Source organism: Pinus tabuliformis, chromosome 4_2 (genome assembly GCF_031772625.1).
Source record: "Pinus tabuliformis cultivar Carrire ecotype Pingquan chromosome 4_2, CPIR1, whole genome shotgun sequence".
NCBI classification, from domain to species: Eukaryota; Viridiplantae; Streptophyta; class Pinopsida; order Pinales; family Pinaceae; genus Pinus; species Pinus tabuliformis.
The window spans coordinates 631445578-631456956 of record NC_142304.1 but is presented as its reverse complement, the minus strand read 5'-3'; the positions used below and the strand labels follow the sequence as shown (position 1 = coordinate 631456956).

The 11379-nt window shown below is 30.8% G+C and overlaps 1 protein-coding gene across 1 annotated transcript; it reads left to right on the top strand.

Annotated features, from left to right (window-relative positions):
• The first annotated feature begins 8841 nt into the window (after positions 1-8841).
• Positions 8842-9723, top strand: LOC149170938 (ethylene-responsive transcription factor ERF014-like). Its single transcript, XM_089425783.1, has one exon. The coding sequence runs from the start codon at positions 8842-8844 to the stop codon at positions 9721-9723; it is 882 nt and encodes a 293-aa protein (XP_089281909.1).
• The last annotated feature ends 1656 nt before the right edge of the window (positions 9724-11379 follow it).

Below are 11379 nucleotides of genomic sequence, written 5' to 3'. Positions count from 1 at the left end.
TCAAGTGCTATTCATAGTTCAATACACCTTCCCCTATATTATATAACCTCTATAAGGCCAATGTTTGTAATACTAAAGGATTAGTCAAGGAAGAACTCAATCTATGTATTACAAAGTTCTTTAATTGGTCCAATAAGAAGGGCATATGTTTGTGTATATTGTAGTTTAATGACCAACCATATGTGGATCCACGTCGAGTCTCTATAGATTATCTTTATAATTACATTGTGAACTTGTGTATTCCTCTTTTAATATAAATTATACTATTCTAAGTTTTATTTTACAGCAAAGTACTTATACTATAGTTTTCCTTTGTAGTGAAAGTTATTAGGAATGGTCGTCTACCTAGTTTGTGTTGCAATTTCCTTTATTTCTTAGTTAGATTAGCTAATTAGATAGATTTTCATTTCTATTTATGTTTTGCAAATAAATATTTGGATTCACTGTCATTTTAGTTCTTGAAATTTCATATGTCCTTCATTGCAAAAGTTTGGATTCCTTATATAGGTTAGGCACTAAAGGTTGGAGAACAAAAGTTTTTTTTAAAGAATTGCAAAATTATTTGATGCATTTAATGCAAACATTGTACTATGTTTAAAGATTTTAAAGTGATTTTGTAAACATAATTCTAGTAATCGAGCAAACCTTTGGCATTTTATTTTCCTTCCAGTTGAATTTTATCTTTTAATTGTAAAGTGTGGATTCTCCTACAAAATTTAGGAACTGAAGGTTGAATAACATAAATGCTTTTTAAGGAATCATAGAATCATTTAATGTCTCTAATGCTAAACAATGGACCATAATTAGATGATGCAAAGTGCTCTTGAAGACATAATCCTAGTGAGCAAACAAGCCTTTGTAGTCCTTTAATTTTTATCCTCATTGAATTCTATTGTCAATGGGCTTTCAAGAGCCGATAGTCATCAAATCTCTTGAGGTGTGAATCACTTTTAGAGTGCAATGTAACATTTTTCATTGTTTAAATTGCATTCTTGATTGTGTATATGAATTGATGCCTTGAAAATTTCTTGGAGCACTTGGATTGTGTAGAATACACAACTTAAAATTACAAATCAAATAAATGTTTGCTAGATTTGAAATGACTAAAAAATATACCAAAAAAGGGGCCAAAATGTAGAATAGTGAAAGTACTTAAAATGTTTTAATCATAATTTTTTGATTGAAATATTTTAAATATAACTCAATTTATTTTTTAATGCTACGCATTAATTTAATATTAAGAACTGAAATAACTACATTTTTTTTTCTTTCTACATTGAAATATAGAAAGACATTTACTAGATGTATGATACTGAAATAAATTAATTAATATGGATATTTAAATATAGGTTATCTATATATATTGCACATTAACATTTGAATATTTTATTTTTGGTTAGAGTGAGAATAAAAATTTCTCATATGTTTTAAGTTGTTAATGCCAATAACAAACTAGGAAATCAATATGTTTATTGATGTTTTATATTACATTTAATTAAAAATAAGGAGCCAGGTGTATTACTTTTGTTTTTAATTATATTTGACATTGCTTTTTATTTAAAACTATTTCATTTTTATTTTAAAAGAGAGATACGTGAATTTAAAATAGAGCAAGAAATGAATTACAAGTCTTCATCAAATTAAGGTGTAAAATGCATCTTAAAACTAGAATATATATATATATATATATATATATATATATATAATTTATTTAAATAATTTTTCTAAATTAATTATTAATAAAAATCAAAATATTAATGATAAATAAATTTCTAAATAATACTAATATTTATAAATAAAAAAATCTAATATTTATAAATAAAAAAATCTAACTTTTCCATTAATCAATACTAATTGCTATTCAATAAAAATAAAAAATCCGATCATTAAAAATAAATAAATAAATCCCTAATTTAGTAACCATCCATCAGTGAGTGAAGGCTTTTAAATTAAAATAAAGGAAAGGTTGCCCACGCCTCTCAACTTTGGGTGTGGCAATCAAATTTTAGAAAAATATGTCCTTGATCTTCGCTATACGACGGATGACGAAGGTGATACGCAATATAATTGATATAAAATGTTTGAGTACGACAAATGCCTCCGCCTCTGTTAAGCATAATTCCAACTGCATCATCAACCATTTCACTGCATTTGTTGCTTTGCACAGGTGGGAGTCCCAGGGTCGCTATAGTTGGGTACGTTGAATTTAATCACATGCCTCGAGTCGAGCTCCCTTCTGACCAGTGCGCGGGGAAAATGACAATGACGGTTGGCGGAGAGCCCATTGTCCCCACGACCAAGAGATGGGAAACTTATTCATTCGTTGATGTGATGTTTCACATCTCGGCTCGAAGATAAACGGGTTCTTGGCATATTGCAATGAGGCAAGCCGAGATTCATATACCGAGAGACAATTATAGTTCTCGCCAGTGTCACTTGACTGTAAAGTCATGGAGCCTAGGCATGACAGCTATTCTAGCATGGTCAAATCGAAATGGTTCCAAAAGGGTCGATGGCTCAAAAGTCCAATGTAGTAATGGATATTAAGAACCTCTTTCATCTAGCTGTGGTCATGACACATGCAAAGAAGGGTCGAAGGCTTAAGGGCTTGAGTATAGTCACAATTTGCGTCTGAAGGTCGGATTGTAGTTAAGGAGCACAGTGAAGAGGAGATTGAAGCGCAGACCAATACAAAATGGGAGGTCATATAAGTGGATGGAAGTTGTTGAGAATGTAGCAAACAAGATCTGTCCACAACATGGCCAGTGATTCGTGAGCATAGTGTTTGTACAATATTTTGGTTACAAAATGGGAGATCCATACCAAATAATTTAAGATCTCTATTTGAATGCTACAAAATTTCTTCTCAAATCCAAGACCAACTCAATTATGCTCATATTTAAGCTATTAATGCATATCAATATCTCAAGCCAAGTGAGCCATACTAAATATATGTGATTGAACAACAATTTTGTTCTAAGAAGAATGCACAATGTTGTAGGACCATGAGCTTTGTGTGAATGATAAAACACCTTGCATCGAGCCCTTTGTAACAAATAAAAAAAACATAAGAATGGAATGTGAGACAAGGGGGAATGCAACACGGTCTTTGTGAGTGTGTGTGAGAGAAATCTATAGAGAAAGGCTGAGAGGTCCTGTGAAGAAGAGAAGGTCAAGTATTGCTAATCATGTAAACTTTATGAGCGTTGAGTGCATGTGTGTAACATTGCTAAAGAGGGATGAGAATTATGTGCATTGCTGAATAGAGTTAGGGTAAGTGATGTTGTGTTCGTGTCGCTTAGGAGAATATAGGGTTGAGCGCTATTAGAGGTTGTGCTAACAACAAGAGAATAGAGAAGAGAATGAGAAAAAAGGGGTTTCACATCATGCTTAGTAATAGTCATTACAACAAATAGCAAGTTCCTCGTGGATGGTAAGGTGGTGTGTAGATAATAGGAAGTCAATGCTTCTATCATAGTGGGTGCTAAAAAAATCTAAGAAGTGTGTTTCTGGTAAGCTGATCAAGTGTTTGGAAAACAGAAAATTGGTGTTTCTTACTAGTGAGTGCTATAAAAACACATAAGGGAGTTTGTGCTTTCTGCTGGTTAGTGCTAGCAAAATAATTTAATAGAGTTTGTGTTTCATGCGAGTGAGTTCTCATGAAACATGATGTAATCTGAGTAGCGGATTTATATTTGTATGATACTAAAACAATATTTGTGATTTTTTCATTTATTAGTTTCCACATTGATTCTCTGTGTTCATATGTGTATGTGCTCATATGTTGTTGTGATGTTCATGTATTGATTTTTGATGTTGTTTACATAATTTGTTGATTGTTACACACATGAATGGTTGCCAGCTAAAAAAAGAAATGTAAATGGGAAGTCATTGTAGAATTATCCTAATACCAATTCAACCCCCTCTTAGTATTAATATTTTTTCCAACAAGGAAATGATTTGTAAACTGGTTCCTCAAGAGACCGAGATAATTGAGGATCATGTTTGTTGTGAGAGACATTGTACTCTTGAGCATCATGTCAATGTGGGGCAAGGGATTGGATTCCAAACTCTATCACTTTCTCCGTTCATGCTTCTCAAGATATATGTAGGCTACCAATATTTACTAGCATAAAAAAAGTAGTTCTAGGTTGTGTCCTCACCCAAAATAACAACACACAACAAGAACCCAACATAAGATTTTCATAAATGGAGAGAAAATTGAAGGGATTGTTCATAATCTAGACATAATTATCAAAAGGGTAATTAACCTCTCTCACTCCTTCTAGGGGAATCACTCTCATTACACTCCAAAGCCAACTAACCATAAATCAATAATCTTTATGCATCATTGGTTTTGGACAACAAATTTTATATTTCCCTCTATTCATCCAAACTATGGCATGCCAGTTCTTGTTACTTTCAGTTTATGTATGACTTTTTCTGTCTATAATATGCTCTATTTAGAAACATTGATTCACCCCCTCCCACTATTAATATTTTTTCCAACAAAGAAATGACTAGTAAACTCGTTCATCAAGAAATCCACATAATTGAGGATGGGACCTCTTATGAGAGGCATTGTACTCCGGAGCATCATGTCAACATGGGCTCCAGATATTAGATTCCAAACATTTTCACTTTCACCCATTCATGCTTCTCAAGGTATATGTAGACAATCCAGATAATTGAGGATGGGACCTCTTATGAGAGGCATTGTACTCCCGAGCATCATGTCAACATGGGCCCTAGATATTGGATTCCAAACATTATCACTTTCACCCATTCATGCTTCTCAAAGTATATGCAGACTATCAATATTAACTAGCATAAAAAAATACTTCTAGATTGTGTTTTCACCAACAATAACAACACAAAAAAACTAACATAAAATTTACAGAAATAAAAGAAAAATTTGAAGAGATTACTCATAATGTAGACATAATTATTAAAAAGATAATAAACTTTGCTCACTACTTCCAAGCAAATCACTCTTAACACACTCCAAAACGAAATAACCCATATCAATAAAAATTTACATAAATAAGAGAAAAATTTGAAGAGATTATCCAGAGATAATTATTAAAAAGGTAATAAACTTTGCCACTCCTTCTAAGGAAATCACTCTCAGCACATTCCAAAACGAGATAACCAATATCAATAATCTTTATGCATCACTGGTCTTGGACAGTAAATTTTATTAATTCCCTCTGCTCATCCAAACTATGTTATGCCAATTCTGGTTAGTTTCCGTTTATATATAACTTTTAAAATCTATAATATGCTCTATTTAAAGGGGGTTTCTGTAACCTAAACACTCTAAATCATAGCTTCTTTAGCGTAGGCGTGTTCATTCTGAATCAGCTTTGCGTTTTCCATGATGTAGTGTTGAAAAACGAAATGTTGCGACCATGACGGTGAGGATGGTTAAACTTTATTCACCTCTTTTAAGATAGTGGAGTTTTTCATCTGTACAAGGTTTCAGGGCAACTAAATTATAAAAAAGTTGATCCCTTATCAATCTTAGACTTCTCCAACTGCATTGTGCTATCCACAACGTGCCTTCCATGGCGGGACTTAATATTTTGAAAGAGAGAGTTCATTACACGTGAGATGTTTGTGAAATATCTGTGAAAGCTTGTTCACGCTTTTTAATCCAATATTTCAGATTTCAAGGTGTTTTATGTATATTGATTTTTATGTGTGGTTATTAACCATTTAATTTAAGAAAGCTTGTTCACGCTTTTTAATCCAATATTTCAGATTTCAAGGTGTTTTATGTATATTGATTTTTATGTGTGGTTATTAACCATTTAATGTGTTCCCGTGTTATGGTTATTTTAAAATATATATTTATTTTAGAATTGGGTTTTGATAATTTTATTTAAAAATTTAAAATATTTTTAATATTAATTATATATATAATTAATATTAAATAAAAATAATTATATTTTTTTATATTTGAAATAATTAATATATATATATATATATATATATATATATAAATTATGATTTTTTAAACATGCGATATTTATTAATAAATTATGATATAGGACTTTAATAATGTAAAAAAAATAATAATGTATAAATTAATGTAAAGTAAAATAATAATGTAACAAAAACTATTTATAAATTAAAACTCCTGGTTGAGAATTTTTATGTTTCACTAGGAATGCTTTAGTAAACGAACACCGTTAATCGACAAAGTTTAAAATATAACTTTTCGCAAAAACAAAAATGCACACACCATCAATGATCACACGTATTTTTAACGTATAAAAACGTCGATCACACATACTCCCCGACGTATAAAAACGTCGATCACACATACTCAGGATAGAATTTTTGAACAAATTATTTTGGATGTTTTATATTTGATGTTTTAGATCTTTATAGTACTCGTCAAAGAACGTTATGTTTAAAATTTTACTTTTCATTGATGACGTTTTGATAATAAATTAACCATTCACCAAAAAATATTGAGTAAAAGATTACCCTTCTATAACACAATTATGTTAAAAATTTCACATATTTATCATAACAAAAAATACAAAATGACCATAACACAAATGAGTTTTTGAATCTGATTATTTCCATATAATTAATAATGATAACATATTTTCTATTTTAAAATATCTTTTTATATCAAAATTTCTCAATAACCAAATTGAAAATCAAATTAATTGTTAAAAATTAAAATAAAAGTACTTCATTGTAAGTTTTGTGCACAAAATTATATAGTTCTTCACAAGTGAATTTTTGGTATTTTGGACATTTTTAGACAACCATTTATTTTTTATTTAATTTATACATCACCATATTATTTTTTATTTTTGTACATAGGCATATTATTATTTGTACACAATTGTTATTATTAATTCCAATTAGACTCAATTAAGTATCGTTATTTCCCTAAATTGTCAAATCTCAACCCTCATGAGGGCTACTATGAGGACTCCACCCAGCTAAAAAAAGCAACGCCTTTTGAAAATAAAGTTTTATCCTATTACACAACCCTTTTGAAAATAAGTTCTATCCCATTATATCGCTTTCCAAACTGCAGCTAGTGAAACTATTAACATAGATATACAATTACAAATGATTCATACATCATTAACTTGTAGCAAAAACTAGTCGAATGAAATCAACCCTAAAATTGATTAAATTACATTTTCGATTTCCATCCTACATTACAAGTTTATAGATTCTCTAATAATTTATGTCCTTCTTTCCCATATATGTAATAGTAAATCTATAGTCAATAAATACTATATCCTCTTCCTCATCTTTTAAAGTATCCTTACCCTTTACCTTGGGCATGGCTATCATGTCACCCTCATGTAATTTCAGTCATCTCATGGTGCACATATTCTAATTTTCATGTGAAATTATAAGGTTTGCCTCTACTCCACTCCTAATGTCTCATCCTCAAACTAACTCCTTTTTTTCTTTGTTTTGTGTGCTAATTTCTTATCATTTTAAACTAACTCCCTTTCTTTCTTTGTTTTATGTGTCAATTTCTCATCATTTTAGAGCACATATTGATATACTTCCTCTAAAATGCAACTTATGTAAATTTATCTCATTTTACATCGTAAATTTTTAACATATTTGGGATGTTGGAATTCTTTTTTCCTCGTGATTTTCATGTAAAATTATATCTCATAAAATCCCATAATATACACTTTATACTCTATTTCTCAAACACATTTTCACTCCTTTTCCTTCTCTTACATTTGAATAACACTTTCAACTCCTTTCTTTCATTTAGTTCTTTCTTAGTCATAATTACAACTCATATCAAATTGAGACTAAATTTAATTGAGAATTTCTTGGCAAAGCAATATTAATTAAAACTAAAATTATTTTTATTTTTTTCCAAAATTTATTATGAAATGTTTAGTAAATTTTAAATTAAACAATTAACATAAAAATAAAAACCAAAGGCTAGTGAAATTTATCACCTCAATTGGGATTTAATCACAACATTATAATAAATTAGGCGAAGTTAATCATCTCCTCATAGTTAGCTCTTCATGACTACGTTATAATAAACCATATTTGCTTTTCATATAAACACAATTAAAAAGATGTTAAAAACTTTAATGATTAAAATATAATTTAGAAAGAAGTATTAAAAGATGAAGTAACCGGTCAATTTGTAATGAATAAACACCATAATTAAATGTAACTTTTTTTATTTTTAATAATAAAAATAAATAATAATTTGCAAAATATTTATAATAAAAATACACTCAGTAAAAATAAAAATATATAAGATATTTCTAGCAAAAAAAACACAAAAATCTAATAAAACTATAACGTAACAAAGGTAAAAATACAGATAATATTGCTGGCCAAAATATACCCCAAAAAAAAATAAAAAAATAAAATAAAATTATGTAAAGGTATCACTAGCCTTTTATAAAATTTCCTCACCTAAACACAATCCAGAGGTCACGCTTTATAAAACTTCCTAACCTAAACACAACCCATCTTTGCTAGTTTCGTCGTTTTGATTTGTTTAGTTCGCTCGTTTTGATTTAGTTTTCATTGCTACCAGATTTCGATATTTTTATTGGTTAATTTTTTAGATAAATGACCGATCAATAATGGTTTGAGTAGTTTTTATTTGATAATAAATGCACATGTAATATGGGTTTAAAAGAGTCAATGGCCGCTATTTCCGGTACAAAATTCAACCACTGTCCAGATTTTGAAAATGACAATTATTTTCTGTCTATAATTCAATCAAGGTCTCCTTCCTTGCATTAACTCATGTGAGACATGATGGCAGGTCTGATGACGGGTCTGCTTGTAGTTTGAGGTTGGCCCAGAGGGATGACGGGTTTAGCTTGTAGTTTGAGGTTGGCCCAGAAGGCGCAGCCCGCGGAAAGCACAAGGAGAATTTCATTTTCTCATGACTCTGCTGATTGCATACACGGCTATGATAGAGAGAGGGAACGATATTTCATTTCCCCGCACTTAACGGCCTTTCCATTTGGCAAGCTCTGTCGACAGCCTCCTTTTTTTGTATTAACACTGCAATATACCTATATATTTTTGAGTTATTATTTTCATCCCAGTTATCACAGAGATTCCGAGTCTCCAAATATGGAGATACCTCCGACGCAGGAACAAAACCATGGCCATGCTCAACCTAACGTAGTTAGCGGACAAACTTCTCGACAATTTAAGGGAATCCGACTGCGAGAGTGGGGGAAGTGGGTATCAGAAATTCGGATACCAAGATCCAGGGAGAAGATCTATCTTGGCTCCTACAAAACCGCCGAGCAGGCCGCCCGAGCCTTCGACGCTGCAATGTATTGCCTGAGAGGGCCCAACGCTAAGTTCAACTTTCCCGATTCTGTGCCCGCCATTCCGTCCGCCTTTTCTCTTTCCCCTCCGCAAATCCAGGTTGCCGCTTCCAAGTATGCCTTGAACGAAATCCCTGGGACTTCGCCTTCTCTGCACAATAATACTGAAGAGGAGCCCTCACGTCCCTCGCAGGCGTCTTCGGTATCTGAGATGGAATTGTCTAATGACGCCCAGCATAAATCGGAGGACTTGGCGTTTTGGAAATCTCTGTTTGCGGAACCAGATGGTCCTCAGTATTTGAATTTGGAAAAAATCCCATCCATTGACGAAGAATTGGCGTTGGAGCTCATTCCGACTTCGGAGGAGGAGGATGACATAAGGCTGTGGAACTTTGAAGACAACTGAGTTCCTGGGACGTGAAAGAATATAAAAATGGACTTAATTTTTTTGCAGTCTATGCGCACTGCCTAGTATCTACGTCGCTTTCAAACCTACCAGTGTCACGGCATGCATGAATTGTCGCACTATTACCATTAATTCTTAGCGGACGATATTCGATCGGAAAATCTTATCAAAACTCCTTGTCTTCTTCTGCAAGCATGTCGCCAGTAGATTGGACACTGTGATTACATACTAAATCAGAGTGTCTATTGCATGCTGCGGTTGCATTCTAAATCAGAATTTGGAATAATTTGGAGATCACATAACTATTATTTCATTTTTGAAATATTTTGCAGTTGATATCAAAATAGGTGAAAAAGTGTCTATTACCATAAAAGTGGTGTTTTGGGAAAACTAAATTGTCTACTTTTATCTGAAGGAATAGTCTTTAATTATTATAGTAGTTTTTATTCCGAGAGAGTGATAGATAGATATAATTACAAAATTGAACATGTAATTATTTAATTTTAATATGAAATAAAAATATATTAAAAATAAGATTTTGAACTAATAAATATTATGTGAAGGGAAAGTTAATGAAAATATATATATATATATTTTATTTTTTTAATCAATGTGGTAAAGTACTCATTATAATATTATATTTTATATTGAGATTGAAATTATATATATATATTAAATTTAGTAAATGAGTAAAGTGAAACATTGTTTATGTCTATCAAGTTTTGGAAATATAAAAAACTGTAAAGTGTCTATTATTATAAAAATGTTAAAAAAAAATAAATGATCCATATTTATTTGAAAAGAATAATGTTTAAATCATAATAAAATATTTTTTATGTTATGAAAGTGATAGATAAGTTGTTTTTATTTTATGAAATAGCTATAAGGTAAATTAGTTGAAGTGAATAAAATCTATACTAAAATATTACAAATGCTACTATTTAGTTATAATATTGAATAATGATATCTTGAAATAAAAATAAGTTAAAAATATTATTATTATTATAGAACAATAATATATAAAAGAAGAACAATTGAGTTTTTCGAAGCATTTTTTTAATTCTATGCTTAGTAACCTACCAGTGTCGAGGCATGCCTGAATTGATTCAATATTTCCATAGTATATGATGTAAACATTAGTGGATGACATTCGATCCTAAATGCACACATTTCTGTGTTAAGATAAGATACATAGTGTATATGAGTATTCACAACAATAGAGAATCCTTATTCCCTGGAGTTTATTATTTCTTTGGGTTTATAATACCTTGGGGTTTTATAATTAATCCCTCAAGTTTATAATATGAATTATATTTTAGAGTTTTTAATATTCATCATAAGGTTTATATCCATTGGTGTATAATATTTATCTTAGGCTTTATCATTGGATTTTCACAATGTGGAAATCAGTAATGGTCAACCATGGTCTAATGTCGCATTATGACAAAGATTGTCTCAATATGAAAATCAACCATGGTACAACATTGCATTGTGACAAAGATTTTCTGCTGGAGCAACATCACATTGTGACAATTATGGTAATCCATGGTGAACCATGGTCTAACATCTCGTTGTGACAATGATTGACTCAATATGAAAATCGACCATGGTCAATCATGGCCAACAATTATCTAAGATTGTATTGTAAGAAAGTTT

Bases quoted from the DNA above. Each gene is read 5' to 3' on its own strand.
- LOC149170938 (XM_089425783.1), top strand. From the start codon at position 8,842: ATGACGGGTTTAGCTTGTAGTTTGAGGTTGGCCCAGAAGGCGCAGCCC.